The sequence below is a fragment of the Vanellus vanellus genome (assembly GCF_965231255.1).
Source record: "Vanellus vanellus genome assembly, chromosome: 4".
Lineage (NCBI taxonomy): Eukaryota > Metazoa > Chordata > Aves > Charadriiformes > Charadriidae > Vanellus > Vanellus vanellus.
This window is the reverse complement of record NC_138909.1, coordinates 17,698,054-17,725,987: the sequence shown is the minus strand read 5'-3', so window position 1 is coordinate 17,725,987 and position 27,934 is coordinate 17,698,054. Positions and strand designations below refer to the sequence as shown.

The 27,934-nt window shown below is 45.5% G+C and overlaps 1 protein-coding gene across 1 annotated transcript; it reads right to left on the bottom strand.

Moving 5' to 3' along the window:
* Positions 1-6,715: 6,715 nt before the first annotated feature.
* On the bottom strand, positions 6,716-22,232 carry PPM1K (protein phosphatase, Mg2+/Mn2+ dependent 1K; the record flags this gene model as incomplete). The annotated part of the gene is made up of 6 exons (XM_082482321.1): positions 6,716-6,926; positions 7,387-7,521; positions 8,590-8,734; positions 9,244-9,409; positions 21,108-21,208; positions 21,793-22,232. The coding sequence occupies 6 exons, from the start codon at positions 22,230-22,232 to the stop codon at positions 6,795-6,797; spliced, it is 1,119 nt and encodes a 372-aa protein (XP_082338447.1). The 3' UTR covers positions 6,716-6,794.
* Between the last annotated feature and the right edge of the window lie 5,702 nt (positions 22,233-27,934).

Sequence of the window (27,934 nt, the reverse complement as noted above, 5' to 3'; positions counted from 1 at the left end):
CCACGACCCCCGCCCAGCATGGGTGGGCTGGGTGGTGTTGGCACAAGCTGCCCTCAGCTCCGGGGAAAACTTTCCAGCCCTTCCCGGGGCAGGAGCAGCTTCTGTGAGAGTCCTGTGTGAGAGCAAGGACTGCTTTTCTTACAGCTTGGCTGCTCTCCCAAGCCATCCTGATGAAGTTGGGCAGGGAACCACCATGGTGATGCTGGGACTTGGCCACCCTCCTCTCCCTCAGGCATACGTGAACCAGCAGGTCTCAGGGACACTCGTTGCAGGACGAATGCTCCGATTGCAAAGTAACCAGGGAGCCGTTTCCCAACTACTGCGAAAGGGCAGGCGTGAGGAAAGGGCAAAGCTGCCCAGCAGGTTTCCCAACGGTCTACCCAAGCTCTTAAAATTCACTTAGCCAAGCAGCGATTGCTATATGCTCACCACCATGGGATACATGCATATATATATATATATAAAAGAGTTGATAAGCTCTGAACTGAGCTGAGAAGTGGATTGGCAACACAGGATAACAAAAAGGGACTTGCTTTGGTCCTAAGAGGAAAGGCTGGGGCTTGACTGTAGGAAACTGCTAGGACTTCATTGAAGTCAAGGCTGCTCTTTTCAAGGGAGAGAGTAAAAGTAGGTTTGAGTTCAGCTGTAAAAGCAGTAGTAATTAAAAATAAGGTTACTTCTGTGGATGAGTTAAAACCCTTGGCTGTTATTTTCTCCTTATCATTTCTTGCAGGATAACTGAAAAGTCTTGAATCCATGCAGAAGCCAATACATATTCTTTTATTGAAGAGGCCCCATTTGTTTCTATCCACTGTGTCACAGGATGATCTCGCTCACCATGACAACTATCCGAGGGTGCTTTCCTGCCTCACAAAAAAATCCTTTTTTGAAGACAGACTTGCTTTAGAGAGGGCTTTCTGATTTCTTGGTATTGTAATATATTAAAATATAGAAGACAAAACCAGCAAGTTAAACATGTTGCCCTGATGCAGCAAAGCCTGTGGACGCTGACAGAGCACAGAGATAGAAGGTACTTTGCGCTGGTTATCAGTGGGTGAAGGTCTTTGTAGGCAAAGCCTTGATTATCAGAAGCTTTTTATGGCAGGGGTTGAGGCCCAGTGTTAACACGGCAGTCGCGACAGCTTGAGAAGCAGAAACTTTTCTGGTAGTTTGCAATGTGGTGGAAGAAGAAAAATCCATTTGTAGTGACACAACTCTAGAAGCCAATTCTTTATTACAAGACCTGTTAAGCATTCCAGTACAGACTTATCTGCTCCACTGTAGCTTTGAGTTGATAAAGACAAACAAATTTAAAAAAAAAAAAAAAAAAAGGCAAAATGGACACCTCTATAAAATTAAGTAGTAGATGAATTATGGACACTGATTACACCAAACATAAACATCAAACCACAGGAATTATACACAGTCCTAAGGCAAACTTTGTAATGAATGTATACAATTGCACTTAAGTCTGTAGAAATTTGACACACACTGCTGCCCAAGCACTCGATACCCAGCGGGGTGTCCTCTTCACCCAGGATATCTCTGCACTGAGAACAGCATCTTCAGAACCAAGGAATCTCCAGAGTGTTGTTATACCATACATTCGGCTTGTTGGGTGACTGACCAATGGACCTAGCAGTGCCCAACTGAATTTGTTTAAGAAAAACTAATATCAAACCAGTTTCACTAGTACTGTTGGTTTGTGCTTCTCCCTTATCTAGAAATCCCAGTGCCTTTGACCACAGCACACCCACCTGCTGAGACAGAAAAGGTGATCTGATACCCTGATCCTGTGGAAGCCAGTGGAAATCCTGAGGTGAGTCTAAGCTCCTCACAATTTTCATTTCCCCCAAGTACGTAAAAAGCAGTAATATTGCTGATTTCTCTCCACAGCCCTGTTCTCAACCACAAACTGTGCTCCATGATTATTTCTCCAACCCTGAGCTTTTCGAGCAAAGGGGACTGATTGCATTGAGAACCCTGTATTAAACAAACTGTTGGATCTCATCCCCATTTCAATCTCTTGCATTATGTTCACGTTCCAGAGAGACCAGCTCTCCTAAATCAAGGTTGCAAATGACATTTTAGCAAGTCCCCTCTACAAAGCGTGAAACCCCCCTTTCCAGGTGGCAGAGAGACCGAGCTGGGGCTCCAGTTGCAGTCTCAACACCTCTCCTAGTAAATCCTCCAGAAACACAAGATCCCCCCACCCCCCGTGCCTGCCATGTCCTCATAATAAAAACAAGTATCTAGCTGGACAGCATTTTTCGCCTTTCTGCGCCCACAGCCCACCCTCCTGCAGTGCCTGCACAGTGAGAGACACCACTGCAATAGCAGCAGTGTTCAGGCAAGAAAATACCCTTACCAGATCCAATGGAGTTCAGAATCCATCCCTAACAGACAGGGGAAAAGTAAACACTTGTTACGGTTTGCTCAGTAGGCCACCCTTAATGTTCAGTTCCATCTGTAATAAAAAATATCATTCTTTTTGTTGAAACAACAGATGGATGAGAAAGAAAGGGAGCCAGAGAGCAAACTGAGAGTCTGTTTCGTTTCTTTTAAAGTGTAAGATAGTGATCCTTCAGTAATAAACCTCTCTGATAGGCAACTGCTGTTGTTAGGACAATTGGCTCTGTCTTCATGTTGAAAGGAGTTCTCTGCTAGGCACCAAAATTTTGCTGGACCCTGGGGTGTAAAGCTGGTTGGTTGCAGAGCTGCTATAGGCAGCAGGAGCCTTACTCACTAGATGGAAAAAAAATCTAGAAATACAGCTTCATCACAGCAGAGCAGTACCTAGCTCTGGTGGAGAACCCTGTGCCAAGAGGTTTGCTGGCTGGACGTTACCACAGCACTGCTAATTTGATCCCCTGGTACCACCACAACAAACCACTTCCATTTTTCCCAACATGGCTTTACTCCACCAACTTCATAGCTCCACTCCAAAGTCAGGGTCATACACCTATGTCGCTCTCAACACATGAACGTGTTGGCAAAGATCACTCTGCCAACGCGGTATCAGTGTCAAAACAGCCCCCAAACCTGAAATGCAAGGACAGGGACTTGTTCTAATACTATTCAGTGAAAAGTGTCAAATGATGGAAAAATCCGTCATCCAGGAAATTGCAGGTTTTTCTTGACTCCTTGGAGAAAACCAAGGTTTGGTGCAGTTGCCACTAAATCTCAGGGGAGTTCACTGTCATCTTGGCAGGAAAAAGCAGTATTGTGGTTCAGGAGGCAGAGGCCAATGGTCCTCTCTTGCAGTGTTTCTACCAAATGCTGTGCTTTTCAAGCTGGCACTCAAAGTCTCATCATGTGCAGCATGAAGTAAGGAATCTGCACAAACCAGTGTGAAGGTACCTCTGTTCTTAATGGAAGGAGGAACAGGCAGACTGCTGGGCCACTTGGCAAAGCATTTCATCCTCATCAGTCCCTCATATACTGCAGAATGAGATGCAGAAAACTACAGCGAACAGGCAGGGAATAACTTGTGCGTAAGAAATGCATCTCTAATCTCTTGTCAGTTATTGATTTGCTTTCGCTTAGAGCAAAATGGCTTTTATCTTAGCTTTATGTATGTGCTACTTTGTTCGTGACATTTGTTGGCAGCTATACAAAGTGCCTAGTAAGTACTGGTAAGTTTTCAACTTCAATACAATTAAGTGGTTCCACAGCTAAACCTCACTGCATGCTAAATTCATTCTCCCATCCATTTTCAGGCGCTGCATTTCCATGCCAGGAGACATCCCTTCACTGCAGTATGCAATTCTGAAGTTAGCCCTGCTTTGCGCAGGAGGCTAGGCTAGATGATACCCAGAAGTCCTTTCCAATCTAAGTTTTTCTCTGATTGTATAAAGGCAGTAATACTAACTGCCAATACATGTTTATCTAATTGTCTTCTGTTTTGCAAAGCTTTGTCTTATCCCTTCCTTTATAATATTTGAAAGAAGTTATGGATGGATCCTTCCTCCAAGAGGATAACCACACTGTTAGAAAAATACAAGCCCTGAATGACTTTGGTTCTCTATGCAATCAGGCAACCAGACAGGTATAAAACAAGGATTGTCCCAAAACCTCCAATGAGAAGAAAAAACATCTCTTCATGTTACACCTGGGTCAACGTTTAGAAGCTACTCTTAACTGCCAGGTCATTCCTCAGAGCACCTGCTCTTCATTTGCAGTGGTTTTCTTTAGGAGCCTGCATTTAATACCATGTCTTCAGCTTGGCAAGTCTCCAGCACTGCTCAAAAACCATCAAGGCGTACTTGTCATGGACACCCCCAGTGCCCTTCATGTCTCCTGCTGGATAGACCGCTAGCCAGCCAAACAGAAATGAGCTGCGTTTGGAACCACGCAGTGGAGCTCTTCCAAATCCCTGTAGCGCCGCTCAAGCCTGTCTGACACTTGATACCAAAGCCACCCCCACAGCAACTCCCTCTCCAGAGCTTGTCTTTAACCCTCCACTGTGCCCAGTAAGGCTGCTGAGTGCTGTGGTTAACCCTTTGCTACCAACTCTCGGACTTGCTGTTTTAGCAGGTGACTTCTTTGGCAGGAGAAAGGCTGTCAGCTGTTCACGCTGCTGTGCAAACCGGTCATGACCACGTTCCTGGAGCAGCTCTCTAAACCTCTGTCTGGTGTGACCTCTCAAGTGCTCGGGAGGGGCTGCGTTTTGCCATTTTTGCCACAAATGGGATGTGGGAATCTTCAAACTAGCTACAGACTGAGAACCTGCTCTTGCTGGTAACAACTACAAGTGCCCCTCTGCCTCAGGTAAGCAAGGCTGCACACAGGACCATGACCAGCAAACATTCTGACCTCAGGTGAAGACTGAACCCAACCCTGGGGAAAATCTGGGGAGAGAGAAGGGATTATTATTGTAAACCAGCGATGCGCTCGTTACGGAGGCCTGGGCAACAGCATCCAATGCAACAGAGATTTATGTATACCGACTTACAAGCTTTTTGTACTTATAAACTGAATATACACATTACATACACCATGTAATACACCGAGTGATGGGACGAAACCAGCATACTCTCTAAATACCTACTACTTAATGCTGTCAGTACAGCGCTGTGCTCTGCTGGGTGCTGCTAGGCCTTCGACCAGAGGCAGGGAAAAATACGTGGAATGACTGCCGATGGTGTAACCCTGGGCTAAAAGGAAAGGGCTAAAAGTAATGAAGATGCGTACTTCACACTGGAAAATGATAATCAGGCCAGGCACCTCAGAAATGTTTTTCCTTATTGCAAGGTGATTTAGTATCAGGCAACTTCTCTTTCACTTCCTTTTGTTTTGTTTTGTTTTTACAATTGTGCTGTTGGAAACATTCCATAGAATCAAAAATATTATGGAAAGCCTGAGAAGAGCCCAGTTCTTCTCTGCCCACATTTCATTGAAACAGGGTGACTCAGAGGCCACAGGAGTTGCACACCTGATGTGGAGTGGAGGAAGAAGGTCTGAAGGAGGCACGCTGGGACAGATCTTCACCTGCTGCCAACTCATCATCTGCAGTCTGTGTCGCAGCAGCGATATGAGCTGGCTCAGAGCTCTGGCGCCTCGTGCCACACTGATCGCAGACTCCCGCCAGAAAGGGAAGTGGAAATGCTTCCTTTAAATATAAAACTACCTTCTGGTGTCTGAATATCTGACATCTACAAGAAACAATACCCAAAACTTATAAAAATTACCTTACACTATTATAATGCTCTCTCCATTCTCTACCTTGCTTGCTTTGGGCGTTTTATAGCTCCCTGGATAACATAAAGAGACAGAGGAGATCACAACTAACTGAAAGAAACCTTCAGTGGAGGGCAGGAAAATCCTCATATATTTATGAAGAAATAAACTTTCCTGTCTTACAAATCCAAAGAATCATGATTAGTAAACTCTCTGAAATTAACTGGTTTTCTTTTTTTTAAAAAAAAAAAAGGTCAAGTTGATGAGAGTCTCTGGATATCAAAAATGTGCAGTTTTTCCCTCCTCTGTGTTCCTGTCAAGCACTGGCACACCAAAGACAAGACAGTGCAAAGTGCTGCTGTGTGGTCCACAGAGACTGTACAGGCTTTGGACCCAATGGAGAAACATTCCCATCTGTCCAATGGCACGTGGCTCCAGCCTGCTCTGTCTCCTTGGAGCTAGAGGATCACGGATGATGGTGATGAGAGCATAAAGCCCTGCAAAGCAGCACTGTCTCATGAAGTTGTTCAGCTATACCAAATGCCACTGGCATCAGAACCTAAACACTTTTGAAACTTCTCCCTTATTTTTCACCCGCTTCTCCTGAAGCACAGGGGAGTTTTGGGTGGCTGCACAGCAGAGGAAGACAGCAAACCCGCTTTTTGTCTACCTAAGAACACCATGCGTTTGTTCCCCTGTGTATTAACATACAAAGAAGCCAGCATGTGGCTCAGAGAGACAGACTTACACAGCTGCCACGTAACTAAGGGTCCTGGGTAATACAAGTAGGTATGAAACAATTGTGCAACACCTCCAGCCTTCGGTGAAAGCCCAGAGCCTTGTCTATGGGAACTAAGTGATGTGCAGAGCTGCTGGGACTACAAACCCAAAGAAATAGCTGCCTCAATGCCGACTGGAATAAATAAACGCAGCAAAATGCAACAGCCATAAGCAACAACAGGGCATTATGCACCGAGGGAACTGTGGCATCTTCTATAACACTGGGAACCGAAGAGATGGACAAGACACTGAGTCAACCTATGAACAGATGGATGTGTTCTCCTGTAGCACGCTGTGTCCAGATTATGGCAGGGAAAGATAGCTGTGGCAGGTCTTCATGCCCACCTCCCGCTGGAAGCAAAACTGCGGCTGAAGGAGAAGTTGATCTCACCATTTTTGTACTTTCCCCATGCTCCAAATGGCACTATAACAACTGTGCTGTTGTCTTCAGTACCAAATTGCATTGCCTGAGAGAAGAAACAAATTGTCAGCAGCATCATCTTGCTTGGAAAAGGAAACAAGTGTCTGTCTCCAGATGGGACTGCATGCTCTGAGGCCCAAGACTTCCTTGCCCCTTCCCAGCCCTGATGCTGCACTTTGGTATGCCCCAGAGCTTTCCAAAGGATATGCCACCATCCAGATCCCCAGTGAGAAACTGGCCATTTCTGTCTGATGACATTTCAGCACAGGAATAAACTGCAGTGACAGTCCCACGTGGTTCAGTGGATCATGAGCTGAGCAAGTTAATTGAAATGATGCCTGGCAAGGATGTGGCAAGACCTAAGGCAAAGGCTAGCTGGCGGGACTAGTGAATGTTTCGACTAGCTCAATTCACTTGAATGTGTGGTTGCTTCTTGTTTTTTTTAAAACCAAACCAAACAAAAAACAACAGCGTGCATTTGGTGCCAAGAGAAGCCCTGGCGTTACCTGCTCCGTAACAACATGGGCAGCTTCAGCAGGATCGTGGCACTGGTTAATGAAGTCGCAGATCTCCTGACTGTTCACCATGAAGTTAATACCATCCGTAGTAAGGACCAGGAAGCTGTCGTCTGCATGATGCAACTGCAATAAAGGCACAGAGTATGCACAACGATGGAGCGCATGCTGCAAGGCAATTAACTACCTTCATTTTTTTACACTCTGTTGCAAAGCACTTCTGGGGTTGCTGCATGCTCTCCTGCTGTCTGTGCAGGGACTAACTAGAACCCCAAAGCCCTCTGCTAGCCAAAGGCTGCCCCTTGAATCCTCGAGCACATCCATCAGCCATAGAGACTGTGTTCCCTGTACTGGAGGAGAGCATCTTAAGGTGCTTCTAGTTCTAGGAAGCAGCCCTCTGAATACACTGAGGCCAAAAGACCTGATCCATACATTACCCAGCAAACGAAATGCTTCGTTAAACTGAGGATTTCAAGGAAGACATGATAACAGTGAGGCCGTCTCCCGAAACCTCTCAGCCCTAGTGGGTGACGTTTAATTAGGACCAACTGAACAGAAGTTCTCTGTGCCCTGGGAGATGCACTGGGGAAAATTAACAAACAGAATATGAGCTGAGAGCAGAGCCTTCCTGCAAAAGTGAAGGCAACTGTGCTGACTACCTTTTGGGAGGTTAATTTGTTTTCCAGATAACGACACAGCTATGGTAAGATGCATGCAACTGCCCTTTCCTCCTCCCTTCCTCCCAAGTGTGCAAACCTCTATGTATTCCACGTTTTTGATGACAGACCGTCCATATCCCACCTAGTTCTCAGTGATGGTTTTATATCAGCATTAATCTCAAAATTTTTCATTTGACCACAAGCCCCAAACAGACTAACACCTTTGGATTTCAGCAATGGATAACACGTGTTATTCTTCCTCCCTCGTCCTATATTGTCCTGTAATAAATGGGATTTAGAAGCTGATCTGGTTGAATTTAGTACCAGGGCCAGGTTCTTTTCTGTTCTGTTAGTGTTAATCTGAAATGACTTAATTAGAATTGGTCTCTGGTTACTCCACCACAAATAAAAAACAATGCTTGGCCATCTGGCTTCACCTGGGTACGTGTCATGTGTGTACCACCACCTGCATCAAATACCTATGATGCCCCTTAGTCCGAATGTTGCTGTCCCTGTTAACCAGGCTTTCTTTTACCTGAACCCTTTTTGTTTCTGGCTGGGCTATCACACCACTGTTTTTAAGATCCAAATCTCCTATGCTCCGCGTCATTGCAAGTCTACCATTCACATGAGGTTGTCCCAAACTGTTCCAGGCGACGAAGCCACCGCACTTCCTAATCCTGTCCAGAGGCACACAAAAAAAAAATGCAAATATGAGTCACTTCACAGCATTACCCCTGTCTCTATCTGCAATTTCCGTCACTAGCTACTGGTATGGAATGAGGTACAGAGGACCTAAGCTGCGAGACTGAGGGTTGGCTTTTGCTGTTTGAAGGGCTCCACATAAGGAATGTGGCTTGGTGGGCCGAGTCCTGACCTGGGAACCATACTGCGATTCTTCAGGTCTTGGCTCTAACTTGACAGTCTTGGACAGGTCTGAACCATGTGGTCTCGGCTCTGTACGGAGTCATAGCTATGCTGAGACAGTTTATGCTTATGCAGGGCTTTCCACATCCCCGGTCTCTAAACAGAACCAAATGAATTAACTGGAGCTGTGCTGCTTTCTGCCAGCTCAGAGGTGGTCTCAGGGTGGTATGTTCAACTCTCTGCTTTCTTTCAGGCCCAACCCAGCAGCAGAACACAGGCACATGCTGACCAAGGCCGTGCCACATAATCAGCCGACAGGTACCTTTCCTTCTCCTCCTTTCTTTCTGGAGTATGGTCAATGGTGAGTTTCATGGCCTTTCCCTTTCGACACAGCAGAGCACGACTGTCTCCCACACTTGCCACAACCAGCTCAATACCGTCCCGGAGCAGAGCCACTGTGGCAGTGGTCCCAGAGTTCATCAGAGTTGCTATAAACATCACATCAAAGAGAGAGATTTTAGCACTGCCTCAAAGTGTGGGACCATTTATAACAGCAACAGTTTCAATTGGTAAAATGAAGACAACATGTGCTCTACATTACCAGTAAGTAACTGCTTTTAAGTTTAAACTAAATCTACATATATTAAAAAAAATTACAGCAAACATGCATGCATGTAGGACTGGGGGGAGAGAGAGGAAGGGGAAAGGATAAGTATTTCTGTGCAACAACATGGCTCCATGCAAAGAGGGCAAGTGGAATAAAAGTGGTACAAGGTACAGTGGCTTCCTTTCAGCTTGTAGCAAATAGTTTTTCTGTCCCACTGGCTCACCTCAAGTTACAGGGTTATTGTCCTCATCCCTGGGCATAATAACTGCATGGATAGCCCACTATAAAGCTAATGGCTCTTCCCTTCTGTTAGGAGGTGAAGTGGGCAGTTAAGTAATAGTAATTGTAGCTCCACATACTTCACCAGAAGAGAAACACTAGATTGCTCCTTTACACCAGTCTGTGGTGTCCTCCCATTGCTGTCAGAGTTGTTACAATCTCCTTCTGCTGCCCCCAACCTTGAGTAGAGATGAAAGGTTCAGCCAGCAGGCCGCTGGCTTTTTTCAGAAAGGAACGCTGCTCCCCTCAGACCCTGTCAACTTGCTGGAGGTCCCAGCGCAAAGGTGAAGCTAGATTCGGCGTTTTGCTGTGCCTGCAAGCCTGCAGTCAGCTGCAGAGTGGCTCTCTGGGCAATGTGCCCTGGGCACTGGTGGGATCACTTGACAGGGGTGCAGGGTGACTGCCCAGAGGGCAAAACAGAGCTCGAGGTGCTGTCTTCCTTCTCCTACAGGGTAAGGGAGTGAGCTGAGCTGCCTGCCTGCCTGTGTTCAGGGGCCTGGCTGGATTAACTGGTGCAAGTAAACTAAAGGCCTTCTCATATCAATTTCTACAATAGTCTGGAAAAAAAAAAAAAAGAAGTGCTTGAAAAGGAGAAATGCAAGTCTGCCTATTTCAGAAAAGATCCACAGTTTTATCTGCCGTGAAGGGAATACCAGAACTGTCCAGCTTTCCTTTTTTGTTTGCTTTCTGAAAGGAACAGTCCCATTTTACAGTTAGTATCTTCCCTTCCTGCAAATTATGCAAAGGTAATCCAGTGAGAGGTGCCTGGAAAGCAGTAACTCCTGCCGACTTGAGCTATTACAGTAAAAATGTCTGGCCAGGACAAGCTATTGCCTGGAACACGTTTGCATTCACAGCCAATGCAAATTTCCTTGAAAGGTCCTCTGTGGGTCTCCTGCATTCTGGGATTTTCCAGTTTTTCCAGTTTTTAAAAGCAAGCCAATTTGAGAGGGGTTAGGAATGACAATCCTCAGTCATATTGCTGTTTTCATGTGACTAACAGTTAAAGATCTTTCCACCACTGCTTCTGCAGAGCTCAGCTACAGCTACTCAGCCCACCTCTGGCCTTGCAGCCCTGACCCCAGGGGAGGTGGGATGGATCTAAGAAAGGACTGCGTATCTGAGCCCAAGGAATGCCGGTCAGCCCCATCTCTGACCACCTGCCAGCAAACCGCATACATGCGGCATGACCCTCTACGTACTACGGGAACAGAAACGCAAGTGCTCTGGGATCTTGGCAACCTCTCTCCCCAACCCTGTGAGCTCTCAGTACCCCATAAGAGAAACAGAGTTGGGCATAAATTGAAGCGCACAAAGCCCTGAAAGATGCATTGAGCCTTGTTGTGCAGCGAAAGCAGTGAGTTGATGAATCCAAAAAAACTCACTAAACAGTCTAAACTGAGCTTGTGTTATTATTTAAAACAGGTATTATTACTGCAGTGAGGATGTGGTTTAGCTATACGCTTAACCAACATGTCAATCATGAACGTCAACCATGGTGATCTAGGTCAAATCTTGGACTATGTTATGGCTGCCATGCGGGTTACGATATTCAAATTTCTTTAGATGCTGGTAGCTTCTGACTATTCAGGTAAGGACTGACTGAAACAATTGCTTCAAATTGTTTCTAATTTGAAGCAATGACTAGTCCAGTGCAGGCTTACTCTGAGGCACATTATGAAAGCAAGATGCTAACAAGTACCAGTGTGATTAGAAATTTTAGAACCAGTAAAATACCTGTTTTAGCCAACACTTAAAAGAAGTGAAATGAAGAACCTATGTAAAACTACCTTTTTGTTTCACAGAAAATACATTTTATTTAGACATTAAAATTAATGCAGAACTGCCGCTACTCTCCCATTTCATTCCTTGGTTTTGGAACTATGCTGACAAACACAAGCAGATTCTGAAAAAGTTAAGATCTATAGTCTTTAATTCATAAATGACTGGAAACATTTGGACATTCGGGTGAATCTGCATCTTTGAAGTGCAAACTCTCAAAAGCCAAAAGAGCCACGATGACAAAATCAAGCAATGGTACTAAAGAACAAGTCAGGATATTGTCCAGAATTACAGTAATGGTCATAGTGACTTGCTTTATATATGTTTATTAGTTAAACAGCAGTCATAGAAAAATAAATGCTGCTCATGCTGTCTTCCTTGGAACCAGTTCATGATCTGCGTAGGGGTGTAAAAACATGGATGTAGCTAGACTACACACATTGTGCTGTTTCTAGCACAGTTCAAAAACACAGGAATGATGATGGGATAACATTTCTAATGCTTTACTACAACTGCTGCTAGGTCATTTAATAACATCAAAATACATTGCATCAGCATATATATTGGTTTTAACAATTAAAGAGTTTATTTTGTTTTCCTAACAATATCACTATAAAACTAAGATCTTTCAATAGGTTCTTAACACTCACTGGACAACTTTTACTGCAAGTCATCTCAACTAATGTGACAAAGAGGATGTGGGAACCTTCCAGTAGTCCAGGCTAGGAACCGCCGGACTCCTTCACCTGGGACAAAATTAAGCAGATCTCTCTTTCCACTGAAGCCCAGCATATAGTGTCCAGGGCCTCCAGTTCTAGAGCTGCTGACCAGGTACAGTGTCTGCCACAAATAACACGCACACAGAGGCAAATAGGAAATTCACCCAGGGAATTTGTTCAAACAAAATAAACCTGCAACACTGGAGATGAAAGAATAAGGGCTGCAGAACAGATTAATTAGTCATTCTTGGGTTTTCCTGCACTGTCTTTTGCAGGTCATATAGGAAGTACTTGCATCTTTGGCCACAGATAAGGCAGCCTTGCTATTTCTGGGGAATTGCCACTGTTCTTGCCTTCTCACTAAAACTGTGTGACAAAACCAGTTTAAATTCAGCCAAAATAAAGGCTACAATTTTTTTTGTCCCTGTGGAGGTAAGTTACCAACCAACAAATCAACCAAACGCTGTTGGGCCAGAGGGCCAGCTGTCTCATATATGGCAAGAGTGGCCACTCTGAAGAACATCTCCAGTACAGAATATGGCCCAATCTGTTTCCTCAAGGTAATTTATTTGGGGTTTTTTTATATATATTTATACATAGCACAAAAATGAGGAGTTCAAACTGGTGCCAACTAAAATAGGACCATCTTAAAGGCACTGAATAGAAGGATATGAATCGTTCTGACCCATAGGAAAATATGCAAAATAAACACCCCTTTAATATTGTAATTAGTATCTTCTAACCTGATTAGGTAATAATCGGGGCCCTTGGGTAAAAAGGCTGCCTTTGTAACACTGATGGATTTATGAAACATTTAAGTACAATTTCTGCAGCTCTCCCTTTTCCTCAGTGTTGCAGGTTAACATAGTCAAAGAAATAAAAATCATGTTTGAATGGTAACTTAAAAAAAAACAAACCCAAAGTGCACTACTTTTAAAATTTAGTTCTTTTTAAATAACTTTTGCTGTTTGCTTAGTAAGATTCCAGGAGTGCCTTTTAAACATAGATACATCAGTAAATACCTGGCTATGTTTTAATAAGATGGCTATTCCAGAAGTGAGTGGCCAATGTGACTGGATGCACTGAACATGGAGGCTGATAGAAAGACTCCCTGTTTTCTCTGAGCAGTGGATCGAAGTGAACAGAAGCAGTAGCAGTACCTTGTAAGACTGCACTAGGGCAGGAGAGGGTTAGTCCTGCATTTTTCCAAAGAGATGCTCAAATTTCCTCAAGCACATGATTCACTTCCTTATTTTTGTCCTTGCTGAGCAAAGCTATTCAGCCTTTACATTTCAGTTTTCATGGCTGGTCAAAAATATCAGAAAATTCTGTCCATCTGTGTTAACAGTTGTCCCGTGGATAATGACATATTTATTGGATGTGAGCTTACTTTACTGTGTCCTTTACCTAAGTTTAGCAGTGATTTAGAAGTGACTGGATATATTTGAATGCATCAAAGTGAATGAAAATGCATTTTTGAAGAGCTATCAAACGTCATGCTTGAGGGCTCAGGCATATCTTAAGGCTGTTACTGATTAGAAAGGATTTAGGTGGAGGACAGATTACCCCAGACCTGCCTGCAGCAAGTTTCTTATGCTTTTGTGTGAAACAACAGGTACAGATTGCTTCGAGAGAGCATACTGGACCAGCCTCCAGCAGGCCAGTACAGCACTCCAACACCACTAGTGAACTGCACGCCAGACACAGTAGCAGTACCTGGTACACATACCTTTTTATTTTTTTAATTGAAAGCTTACAGAAACTATTATGCTATATATTCTCCATCTACAATTTCAAATATTCTGTAATTATAAAGTGACCTACAAAGGGCTGTGCCCTTGAAGACATAGCTCAGTGCTCCAACAAGGCACATCTCTAGTCCTGTTAAATTTGTGCCATTATATGAGGTTTTTACCCCTTAAATAGTACTATAAGCAATGCGTCAAACAAAATCCATGCAATTTTGGCTACAGGGATTTGTCCCAGGACTTATGTTCCTTCAAACACCCAGGCACACACTTTTAAAGCTGGCCGTGTGTTATTAAAGACCTGGACATCCTGAACATGCACTGGTTTTACTGCAAATACAGTGAAAGGAGTGAAGCCTGGCAGAGTCATCTACTAGAACAAAACTGAGCTATTATTTTCCACTTTGTCAGCTATGGCCAGGTTTCAAAAGGAGGTCAGTCTTGGGGACCATCCAGCGTATCCCAGATACCCAGTATTGCACAACCAGCCACCATTTTCATGCTACTTTAGCAACAGACTTGACTGTCACATCTAGAATAGCCACAATTGATCAGAAATTTTGCTGTCAAACTGAAACAGTTTGGAATTAGGCTTCTAACAAGGATACATGCCAAGCATTGACATTTTATGTAACTTCCAAAACAGCAGCAACAACAGAAATATCTACACCAAGCAGTCAACATAGTACGGAATTATTTTAACAACAGATATGCAAACAGTTTAATTTGTTCAGAAATCCACATTTGTCTTTGCACCTTGTTACTCCACTCTTTGCCTTATAGCTTGATTTTGAGCTGGGCAACCAGTCAAGAGCACTGGGCACTTTTAGATCCCACTGGCTCCTGCAAGAGCTTGCAGGTTCTCAGCCTACCCGAGAAGCACTGAGTGCTTGCCAGAGTGTGGCCCCTGTGGATTTTTGACAACGCTTTTGCCCTTATTTTGCTTGACCTCAAGCTCTTTTAATGAAGGGGTTTGTCCAGTATCTTGGCAACTGTTACATAAATTTGCTGGCATTTGCACTATATTTCATTAAGCAGCACCCGTTAGTTAAATGATATGAAAAAAAAAAATCCTATAAGCAGTTCCAAAATGCTCAGCTTGCTGCACAACCTGTATGTGTTATTATTATATTGTTGTTATCCAGTTATGTAAGTCTCATGTATGAAATGCTATAATCAGAAACTGTTTTCAGAATAATATAGCAAGTACAGTTCCCAATCCTTCTCCTTAAGGAGCTGCTCTGACACTTAACAGGGGTCACTTCAATGAGCCAAACCAAGAGCTGTCCTACTAACAAAGAGGCGGGGAAGGGGACAAATATAACAGATCTTCATGTTAGTGAAAATGAAAGGTCCTGATCCAGGGAAGCACATAAGCCTGTATTCAGACGCTTTCTTGAATTTGGGCTTTTAAGAAAATGTGTTTGCAAGGAGACTCTTGGATAAAAAACACATCTGCTCTACTGATGTGTCTCTCATAAACTCAGTTAAAACTCACCCCGTAGGTGAAAAGTGACTTTGGACTTTTTTACCACATCAGAATGTGGGAACTCGGACTGAGCTCCCACGCAAGCATGTGGCTGTGCAGGTTTCGGGCTGCAACAAATGCCTGAGCTTGGCACTGCTCTCTCAGGGAGCCAGAGATACTGCCTGCATATGGTGTGATCAAGTGAATGATCTGCTCAGGCAGGTGGTTGAACTGAAGGAAGAGGTAGAAAGGTTAAGAAGTATCAGAGACTGTGAAAATGAAATGGGTTGGTGGAGCCATACCCTGAGGCAAAGGTAGCAGGAAGAGGCTCCATTGGAAGTGGATGATGCCCTTCCCTCCTGTCACCAGGCTGAAGGAGAGAACTCAAGGGATAAGGGGGAGTGGAGTCAGATCCCTCCTCAGAGAGGCAAGCAAGACCCCTCACAGCCCCCCTCACCATCCCAATTGCCCTTACAGAATAGGTACAGGGCTTTGGAAATCGAGGACCAGGCGATTGAGGATGGAAAGGATGATCCATCCAGTGAGATGCCCAGTGCTGGGCACTCACCCCCATGCCTCAGGACTTCCTCAACCAAGAAAGAAAGGAAGGTAATTGTGGTAGGTGACTCCCTTCTGAGGGGAACAAAGGGCCCTATCTGTAGAGCAGACCCATCCCACAGGGAAGTCAGCTGCCTCCCTGGGGCCAGAATTAAGGACATAGGGAGAAAACTCCCTTCCCTGGTTAAGACATCAGGTTACTACCCACTACTAATATTTCAGGTAGGTGGTGATGAGGTAGGTACCAGAAGTCTAAGGGCAATGAAGAATGACTTTAGGGCCCTGGGACGGCTGGTTAAGGGATCGGGAACACAAATAGTGTTCTCCTCTATCCCACCATTTGCAGGGGTTGACCAGGGGATAAATAGGAGGAGCCAGGAAATTAACTCCTGGCTCTGAGACTGGTGCATCCGGCAGGACTCCGGCTTTTTTGATCATGGGCTGATCTACAGGAAACCGGGCATGCTGGCAACAGGTGGGGGAAGCCTAACCCGAAGGGGAAGAAAGATCCTGGGACAAGAATTAGCAGGGCTCATTTATAGGGCTTTAAACTAGGTTTGAAGGGGGATGGGGATGAAACCAGGATTACAAAAGTGGTGCCTGGGAGCAGCGTACCAGTGCTTCTGGGTAAAAGTGCTAGCAAGGTCTTGCAGCCTATCTCAGTGATGGTGGGGGATGGTGAATTGTGTGGCAGCAAAGACATGAGGGGTAGTGATAATTTGGTAGCTACAGTAGTGTCTGAGTATGATCAGGTGTGAATTAGGGCTTGTCCCCCAAGAAAGTGACAGGACAATTAGCCCAGCTGAAGTGCATCTATACTAATGCACATAGCATGGGGAATAAACAGGAAGAGCTGGAGGCCATTGTACAGCAAGGAAACTATGATATAGTTGCCATCACAGAAATGTGGTGGGAGGACACACACAAGTGGAGTGCTGTAATTGATGGCTACCAACTTTTCAGAAGGGATAGGCAAGGAAGGAGAGGTGGTGGGGTGGCCCTCTATGTTAGGGGCAGTTTTGAATGTCTGGAACTTAACAGTGTGGATGACAGTGTTGAGTGTGTATGGATAAGAATTAAGGGGAAGGCCAATAAGGCAGACATCATGATGGGAGTTTGTTATAGACCCCCTAATCAGGATGTAGAAACCAATGAAGTATTCTATAAGCAGCTGACAGAGGTCTCACAATCATCTGCCCTTGTTTTTGTGGGGGACTTCAACTTCCCAGATGTCTGCTGGAAATGCTACGCAGCAGAGAGGGAACAGTCATGGAGGTTCCTGGAGTGTGTGGAAGACAACTTCCTAACACAGCTGGTGAAGGAACCAACTAGGGGAAGTGCCCTACTGGACCTACTGTTTGTTAAAAGAGAAGGTCTTGTGGGGGATGTAAAGGTTGGAGGTCGTCTTGGGCAGAGTGATCATGAAATGATAGAATTTTCAATTCTTGATGAAGTAAGGCGGGGAGCCAGCAGAACTGCCATCTTGTATTTCCGTAGGGCAGACTTTAGCCTGTTTAGGAGCATGGTCAAGACTGTCCCTTGGGAGGCAGTTTTGAAGAGCAAAGGTGCCCAGGAAGGCTGGGCATACTTCCAACAGGTGCTCTTAAAAGCGCAGGAGAAGGCCATCCCCGTGTCTCGAAAAACAAGCAGACAGGGAAGATGACCAGCCTGGCTAAATAGAGAGCTTTGGCTGGACCTCAGGAAAAAAAGGAAAGTTTACATTCTCTGGAAAAGGGGGTTGGCAACTTATGAGGACTGTCAAGATATAACAAAGCTGTGTAGGGGGAAAATTAGAAGGGCCAAAGCTCAATCAGAACTCAGCCTGGCCGCTGCAGTTAAAGACAATAAGAAGAGATTCTTTTGGTATATCAATAGAAAAAGGAAGTCTAGGGAAAATGTAGGCCCACTGATGAATGAGACGGGTGCCCTAGTGGTGGAAGATAGAGAAGGCAGAGTTACTGAATGCCTTCTTTTCTTCGGTCTTCACTGCTAAAGCTGTCCCTCACGAATCCCATACTCTGAAGGCAAGGGGGAAGGTCTGGAGAGAGGAAGATTTTCCCTCAGTTGAGGAGGACCGTGTCAGAGACCACTTGGCCAAGCTGGACATTCATAAGTCCATGGGCCCTGACGGGATGCACCCACGAGTGCTGAGAGAGCTGGCAGCTGTTATTGCTAGACCACTCTCCATCGTCTTTGAAAGGTCATGGAGAACAGGAGAGGTGCCTGAGGACTGGAGGAAGGCTGACATCACTCCGATCTTCAGAAAAGGCAAGAAGGAGGACCCAGGGAACTACAGACTGGTTAGTCTCACCTCTGTCCCTGGGAAGGTAATGGAGCAACTCATTCTGGATGTCATCTCCAAACACGTTGAGGAACAGGAAGTTATTGGAAGTGGTCAATATGGATTTACCAAGGGTAAATCGTGCTTGACCAATCTGATAGCTTTCTATGATGTTATAACTGGTTGGCTGGATGAGGGGAGAGTCGTAGATGTCATCTACCTTGACTTTAGCAAGGCTTTTGACACTGTCTCCCATAACATCCTCATTAGGAAGCTGAGGAAGTATGGGCTAGATGAGGTGACAGCGAGGTGGATTGAGAGTTGGCTGTGTGACAGAACCCAGAGGGTTGTGATCAGCGGCACAGAGTCTAGTTGGAGGCCTGTAACCAGTGGTGTCCCCCAGGGGTCAATACTTGGTCCAATCTTGTTTAATATATTCATTAATGACCTGGATGAGGGGACAGAGTGTATCCTCAGCAAGTTTGCTGATGATACCAAACTGGGTGGGGTGGCTGACACCCCAGAGGGCTGTGCTGCCATCCAGCATGACCTGGACAGGCTGGAGAGCTGGGCAGAGAAGAACCTAATGAGGTTCAACAAAAGCAAGTGCAAGGTCCTGCACCTGGGGAGGAAGAATGCTAGGCACCAGTATAGGTTAGGGGCGGACCTGCTGGGAAGTAGCTCGGAGGAGAAGGATCTGGGGGTCGTGGTAGACAGTAAATTATCCATGGCCCAGCAATGTGCCCTTGTTGCCAAAAAGGCCAATGGAATCCTGGGCTGCATAGGGAAGAGTGTGGCCAGTAGGTCGAGGGAGGTCATTCTCCCCCTCTACTCTGCACTGGTGAGGCCACAACTGGAATACTGTGTCCAGTTTTGGGCTCCCCAGTTCAAGAGGGACAGGGAACTGCTGGAGCGAGTCCAGCGAAGGGCAACTAAGATGATTAAGGGATTGGAGCATCTCCCTTATGAGGAAAGGCTGAAAGAGCTGGGACTCTTTAGCCTGGAGAAGAGAAGGCTGAGGGGAGACCTTATTAATGCTTACAAGTATCTAAAGGGTGGGTTGAAGGAGGATGGAGCCAGGCTCTTTTCAATGGTTCCCAGTGACAGGATGAGGGGAAATGGGCACAAGTGAGAACACAGGAAGTTCCGTTCAAATACACGGAAACACTTCTTTACGGTGAGGGTGACAGAGCACTGGAACAGGCTGCCCAGGGAGGTTGTGGAGTCCCCTTCTCTGGAGATTTTCAAGACCCGCCTGGATACAGTCCTGACTAATGTGCTCTAGGCAATCCTGCTTTAGTAGGGGAGTTGGACTAGATGATCTCTAGAGGTCCCTTCCAACTCTGAAAACTCCATGATTCCGTGATTCTTTTGTAAAGGATTTCAATATTAAAAAAAAAAAAAAAAAAAGGAATATAATGGGAAAATTAGCATTATAGATTTAAACCCCCTTTTTTAAGGGCTGCATTTCAGGACTTAAGATTTTTTTTTCCTGATACCCCCGTTACCTTAGCTTGTACCAGGTAAGAAGAAAGGTGTGTATCCCTCACAATGCTGCAACAGTCAGGCTACCTGTCCTGCCAGGAAATATTTGAGTCTACCAAGATTCATCTAGCAGTTAAAGTGCAGGAAGCCACTCCATTACTTGATTGTATACATTAATTGCTTAAGAAAAGTAGCTTGTGAATACAGTATCACTTCATTCCCTAGAGGGCTTGTTGTTTTCAAGTCTTTCTTGGAGAGAAAACTTTTACAGTTTCTGTTCTTCTGAAACGACCTCAATCACTTTGCCAGCACCTGCACTGGGACAGGTTTTTTGGTTTTGTTTTCTTTTTGTGGGTTTGGGTTTTTTAATTGGGTTTGGTTTGGGTGGGTTTTGTTTTTTTTTTTTAAGACTGTCTAAACTGACTCTTAAACCTGTATTTCATGGCTGAGGAAACTCCTGTGACAAACCTGGGATGGGGATCTCTATCTCCCTTCCCAAGTTACTCCCTATAAGCTCCAGCTGCTGGAACTGGAACTTCTGATGTACTTAGTCTCTAGACATATATACAAGAACTCGATTAATAGCCAGGACTAAGGAATCTAAAAGGGCTGGTGCCAGCTTTACTACAGCCTTACCACAGCCAACCTTGTTTTCCTCTTCACTGCTTTTTTGCCTTTCACACTCAGCTACTCCTGTGATTCTGTTTGTGCAGAAGCAATATCAATTGTATTAATTTTGGCTTATATGCCTCCTCAGGTGCAGTAGCCAAGTTAGAAAGAGGAACTTTTGATACTGTTGCTTTTATCCCACAGGAATAACAGCTTTAAAAACAAACAAACAACAACAACAACAACATCCCCAACAACAACAACAAACACCAAAAACCCCAACAAAAAAACCCAAACCACCCCCCTCCAGGTTTCTTGCACAGTAAATTATGTTCCTTGCAAATCGAAATTACTCATTGCTAACTTGACAAACACTTTCCTTGACAGAATCATGTTAAGAGAAATTAATTTATAATTATGCTAACATTCAGATTAATAACTCCCCCAGTAAATTTGATTTAGAGTTTTTATAGCTTTTTCATTTTAAGGCGGTAAAGCATAATTGTTTCATTTGCAGTAGGTGCTCAGAGCAGAATACTGTGTTAAGTAAAACTGTTTTCAAGCATTTTTCTGGACATTTTACTACAAAACTACTGAGCAAATAAGAAAAATCTTATTCTCCACACCCATACGAGTATTTTTTTACCTACCATCAGCAGACAGATGAGCGTGCGTTTCATATGCTTTGTTTATTTCTAGAAAAGCTTTGTTCAAAACATTTTCCAAGTTCTCCTCCTGAGCAAGAAATTCTCTGGAAACAAACAAGCAAATTAAAAAATTAAGCTTCTTTCCAAGAAATATACACCTTGGTCAATCTCTTCCGTAGCCTTATCTCCTCCCTGCACACGTTGAATAATGCTGAAATTCAGTGAAAATGTAAAATGATTTTACTAATGACCTTCACTTTAAGCATAATCCTGTCATTTTGCAAGTAGATAAAATTCCTCCTCCAACACCCAGGGTTGTGACACAGAGATACAGAAGAGTTTAAGGAAGCTGTAGGTCAGCCATCACAGTGACCCCATCTGAAAACAGTCAATTCACACTCTCTCTGTGTTCCCAGTCCTTTCCTGAAAGTTGGGCATAATTGTATTTTCCTCTCTTGTCTTTCTGGGCTTGCTCAATGGGGCAGGCACCATACAGAATAAGTAGTTCATAGCACGTCCTCTGTAATGGACCATTCCAGTTCAGTGTTCCTGCTGTCCCCTTGGGCTAGGTGGCTCTATAACCTAGGAGGATTAGCGACAATGTATGACCCACCGGTTCCCTTTCAGTCCTAAGGAAGGAATCTCTGCTGTAGCTCATTTAACATACATTCACTTGATGCACACTTACTTAATATATTTTTCCATGTACTTGTCACAGAAGTCTGCTGCTGCTGCCCCGCCATGTCCATCGTATACTGCAAAGTATAGGACATCCTCCGTCAGCTGAGCATAATCAAACCGGTCTTCATTTTCCTTACGCTTCCCGATATGGCTAGCGCAGCCCACATTCGCCAGGCTGACTTTTGGAATCGGCTTCCCATACTTTATGCTTGGTGGGAGGAGAATAGGTTCGTCAATACGATTGTCCCAGATGCCAAAGGTGTCCCATGTGGTAGGTCGCCCACTCCCATCTGAATCGAAGCGGGAAGCACGGCGCTCCGAGGTGGAGCTGTAGCATGCGGCTATTGGACGCTTCTCCTCTTGCAAGAGGCGGGACGTCAGCACGGCTCTCCTTCTTACTTGATACCCTCCATTTCGTACCAAATTAATTAAAGTAGCTGTTGACATAACTTGTCTTCACAGAGATTCGTAGCAATAAAAGATCAGCAATAAAAGATACGCAGCTGCTGGAATGTCTTTGAGAACAAAAAGAAAACTGATCAGGAAACAAGAAGCACAGGAAGGGAAATTTTCAGTTACATCATTCAGGAAACAATGTCACCCTTAGAGCCCGCTAATCATGCATAGCACAGCACTGCCTAGAAGAAACCACAGAGGGATCTGCATGACTCACCGAGAAAGAATCCTACACAGACCAACCCACATCTAGCGGGGAGTACTGCAGATAGATCAAGGTAAGACATTTCTGCAGGCCACCTGCATAATCATATCCTGAATTTGTGAAGGTTGAAGAGGTTGTGATGGAGCAAATGAGAGCGATAACAAACTTGCTCCATGTCAGCAGAAATATGAATATGTGAAAACATAAAGTAAGGTTGTGAAAATGAGCTTATCATGCATGCTCTTTGAACAATTGCTGAAACATCCACACTGTGGCTCTTGGGGGCGAAGGTGGGAGAAATATATTTGCTTAGATTTTAAAGCGTTTTTTCATCTGCACACGATACTTGGTTCTGTCACGTTTATTGAGAACTTGAACAATACTTTTCAACAGAGACCCGTGAAGTGAATTGTGATTTTCTTAAGCTAAGAACGACCACTAAGTGTGTATCCACAGACATACGCAATTGCACACACAATCTTCCCCCAAAAAATAAAACCCGTGCAGCTCTTTGCTATTTTGTCTGGCCTGAAGTTCTTTGCCTCCTAACCCTGAAATGGGCTCTCTTGGCTAACACAGGCAAGCAAGAACTTCTGGCTCCTCAGATCACTTTTCCAGCCCAGATAAATGAAACACATCGCTTGGCTCAGAACAGATAAAAATTCACTAATGATGATTCATCTAGCATGCTGAAAAATGTAGAAAGATTGGTTTATGTAACCTTTTGTAGAGTAACACTCAACTTGATGAAAGTCCAACAGGCTGGGATGCAGTTTGTAATAAGACCATGTTGTTGTCCTGGAGTAATTCGAACTGGACCATCAGATCACTGTAACTAACCACACTAAATTTTAAGTGAGGGATTTCTACCTTAATTGCTCAAAGTTTATGAGAGCAAAATTATGAGTGAAAGGGACTATATGCCATCATAAAGGAATTAAAAATATGCAGGCTCATGGTGAATGCCAAAAAAAAAAAAAAAAAAGATGGCAGGGTAGCCTGACGCAATCAAGCAGCAAAGAGCAACATGTGTACCCAAGACACTGTAATTCTGGGCTGGAGTGCCTTGTCGTTGTACTTTCCCCATGCCAATTATAATTGCATCTGTAAATCTGAAATATTTGTTAAAACTACTTTTTTAAATTACTACACAAAATCCAGGTGCTTGCAAAAACACAGAGACAAAGGTAACAGAAGAGGTTGCTTTAGTAGAAAATGGCTGTGACATGAGCTTTCTGGAGGCCTCCATTAAACTTGTCATTCACAGCTCAAAGCATGTTACTCTAGATGCTCTTGGTTTACATTTCATGCAATTCTTAGATGAAGAAAGGTTTCTTTACTTAGCACTTGGAGAGCAACTGTCAACTTGATAAAAGGCCGAACGTGCTGGGAATCACTGTTGTTGCCCCAGACGAATGTGGGCTATGCCACCAGCTGAGTGGAACTGACCACTTGGAATTTTAAGATTTTCCATTTTATTGCAGGGTGATGGCAACAGCACATCCCAATTTAAAAACCGATTTACTTTTCTGAGTTACTTTTTCTTTTCTGTTATCCTTGACTCATAACAACAGTACATTAACTTCCTTCTTTGAAACACAGCACGACCAAATTGAAAGCCTGCCAATTAACAAAACTCACAGCTTGAAAGGCGAACATGAAGCGTTAGCTATATTTAGATTTCCCAGTATCCACAGCATGAATCGGAGAATTAATCCAAAATCCCAAGCTAATTAATGCATTTGTTCCCTATCAAATTCAACTCTCAAAAGGCCTTTTTCTCAATGGTGTGGCTTCTCAAGTGTATCTGCAAGTCAAGAGTAGGAACCTGATCTTTAGTTTCTGTGATGTAAATAGTTATGGTTTCAGCTGGACATATAACAGCCTGTGCTTTCCTAACCGGTATGTTTGCAAACACAGGTCAAGTCTATCTTGGCAAAACAAGACTGAAGTATTAGAAAGGGGGGCACTGGTGTTAAAGCCAAAGTCCACGACAGAGAGTTGTAGATGGGAATCTGTTTTGAGGTACTCCATCTGATCCTGTTCATCTGTGCACGTTTAACTTAAAAGAAATATTTTCTGTAGGCAGACGCGGAAGTGCAATGCTTAAAGCAAATGAAGTGAGCGATTAAACTGTCATTCAAAACGCATGGTGACCCTTTTACAGGCTGGCTGCTTCTTGGCATATGGAAATTTTCCAGACTGTGAGAAGGCGGGGAGGGGAAGAAACCCGGAAGAAAGAGAAGGCATGCCTGCTGCCCCAGGGGATGAAATGTATTTAAAAAGGAATTTAAAACCCTGAACACGCATAAGTGCACTTGCCTTGCGTGATTTCCAGACCCCACAGATGGGGCCAGGACTCTATGCTTCTATGTGCTAAGCTCGTCTTAAAGCAGAGGGTTTTTTGGAATCTGTGACAGTATAATCTCACCCCCTGCCTGGATATTAAACTGCACAGACAGCAGCAATTTAAAGAGGCTTCTGCTGCTACTTACGAATTACAAATTAAGCAAAGGACTGACTGAGCTGGGACGGGTTTATTCTACATCTACAGAAGCTGTGCGGTTACGTTAGGCCGTTTGAGGCTCTGAGGAAAGGCTGGTGTAACCAGCACCGATCTCTTCTTTAACGCGAGCCCCTCCGCGGCGGGAGCGCTGTCTCCGCTGCAGGCCCTTCCTCCCGGCTGCGGTCGGCAGAGAGACCGGCGGGCAGCTTAGAGGCGGCTTTTCCTCGCTCCTCCACTGCCCCCTTTGTGCACGACCCCGGGACGCGGCCTAACGGCGAGAGCGCGGCCCGGGGCCCGGCCCCGCCTGCCACATCGAAGCGGGCGGAACCCAGCGCGAACCCCGCGGTTGGCGGAGAGGGAAACAGGGAGAAGCGAGGGAGGCAGGTAAGCCCCAACACTGCGACGCAGCCGAGGGCGCTCTCCCCTCCCTCACCCCCCTCACCCCCACCTCGCCCCGGTCCCCCTGCAGGCTGGGCCGTGCAGGCGCCCCGGCGCTAAACGTGGGCCGCCGGGCTGCCTCAGGGAGGCGGCGGCTCTTACCTCCTTCCGCGCCCGGGCGGCCGGTGGCGGCGGCTGTGGGGAGCTGCGCCCCAGCGATGCGAAAGCGGCGCCTCCCCTGAGCCGAGGCGCGGGCCGCGCTCCCGCCCGCCGGCCGTTCCCTCGGGCCCCGCCCCGCCGACCGGCCCCAGCCCGCCGGGCCAATCGGGCGGCGGCGGGGGCCGTCCCGCTGCAGCCCTGCCCTCCCGCCGCCTCCAATGGCGGCCGCCGCGGCGGCCGAGCCTCCCCCACCGCCCCCGCCCCGCCCGCCGCGCGCCCGGCCGTTACCCGCTGGCCGTTGGCCGTGACGGGCCGCCAGGGGCGCGGGGGGGCGGTGGCGCCGCCGGGCCTGGCAAGGGGAGGCCGGCAGCCGGCGGGCCGGGGAGAGCGAGGCCCTGAGGAGGGAGACCGGTGCGGCCTTGGCCGAGGCGACGGCGTCGGGCTGGCGGCGCGGCCCCGGCGGTGTCCCTGCACAGGCCCCTTGCCTGCGCTCCGCTGCTTTCCTCGCCCCGCGAAGCCAGTCTGGGCCCGGTGGGAAGCCCGACTGCAAGGACACGCAGGCTGTGTCGCAGCTACTGCACACGGGCTTCTCGAGGGGGCTTAGAAACAATTGTTGGTGTCGTTAGGGAAAAATATGGCAACAGCTTTAAACTACAGTCGAGTGTGCTGCTCCAAGGCAGCCGTTTCTATGGAAAAAGCACTCCTGCTGCCTCCTCCTCATTTGACCCGTGTCCAAATGGCGGTTTAAAGACATCATTTGCATGGCGCTGTGCTACTGACACACTCTTTGACCTGTGATGCAATCTGGCAAGTCGGATTACTCTAATGACAAAAGCCTTTGATACACACCTTCCCATTGCCCTCAACGCTGCCCACTGGAGAAAAGAGTACTTGAAAATAGAAACCTGAAGAGAAAAATGTGAGCCAATGTAGTTTCTGTAGGAGCTTAAGGAGGTCACTGTCAAGTTTATTCCAGATATTCGTGAGGTGAGGAAGTTTCTGTTTGTGGTGGTGGTGTGGTGTTTGGTTGTTTGTTTTTTTTTTTTAATTTCACGAGCATTATCTCCTCTAACTTTTCTTTGCAATTGACTTTGACATTACCTTATAAATAGCCCTTTAAAATGTGATACCGGACCTGTAGGTTTACAGACTGACAATTTCTATTTCCCAACTAGGGGCTTCACAAAGGCACCAATATTCCAGGAAACCAAATTCTTTGGTCTCCTGACTATGAGTACAGATTCTTAAAAACTCAGACCTATGTATCTATATCTAGTGCTGCTATTAGGTGGCATCCTTAATCTGTCAAAGTTGCCATTAACATTTATCATCTGCTGCAATGTCATCTTTAGTGTGTTCTGAACAAAGCTTGATGTCAACTGTCTCCTTTCTGTATCGAGTAGGGGACAGCTCAGCAGTTCTAGTGCCCACTGCGCAATGTGCCTTGACTGCAAAATCCATCAGCTTCTGGCTTCCCAGCGACAGAAAAGCAGCAAGAAAACCCCTCGGAGCTCTCACTGTGCAGGTCTACATGTAGAAGAACGGGTTAGGTAAGCATGGTAGTACCTACCAGATTGTTCTGGTTTCCAGATGCGTGGCGTCCCACTCTGCGTTAATGAAATTTGACCCTGTGAGTCTTTTGGCAATAGCAATGCTCTCATCTGTTACTGCAGGTTGTTCCTTGGTTCCTGTTTGTCCTCACTGAGACAAAGGAAAAACAATGCTCCGTGGAAACCAGCTCTCCTGGCATTGGGCAGTTCTCCTGAGGTGTGATCCATACAGAAGTGTATCCAAACTAGCAGTGATTTATCGAGAATAAAAACAGGATGTTACCCTGTAAAACAGGTATTGCTATTTACAGACCGGTACCAGCAGGGGTTTCCTAGACGTGTCAGGGACCTATATGACATTAGGCACAAGTGCTGAGAGACAATTTCTGCCCTTGATAGTTTGCAGTGAAAGCCAGCATGGAAATTATAAATGTTTCGTGCTGACCATGTTTCATATGCAGTGGAACTACTCTTATATTTACAGGGTTTTGGAAGGTAAGTGGGAGGCAGCTGAAGGGGCAGCAGCAGGAATTTGAGGTGGCAGGAGAAAAGAGGCAGCAGGCATGAGAAGGCCACAGGCTTGAAGATGAGGCTAGGGCACAACGGCAAGGATCTGCAGGGAAATAGGTGGGGGCAAAGGGTGTGGGGGATAGGCTATGGTGCAGCACTTCGTACTTTGAGGGGTCTCTGACAGCACTTGGAGGACAGGAGACAAAAAAATCAGAAACAGGAAAGGCAGGAATTTTTACTATGCAACATTTGTTTTCAACTGCAAACAGTTAATTTTGACTTTCCCCTTGCATTTATTTTCCCTAAAGGATGAGTTAAGTTTTCTACATTCTCTCTCTACTGTCAAGGAATTTCTGCTCCTGAAAGATTATCTTTCTCACTTTTT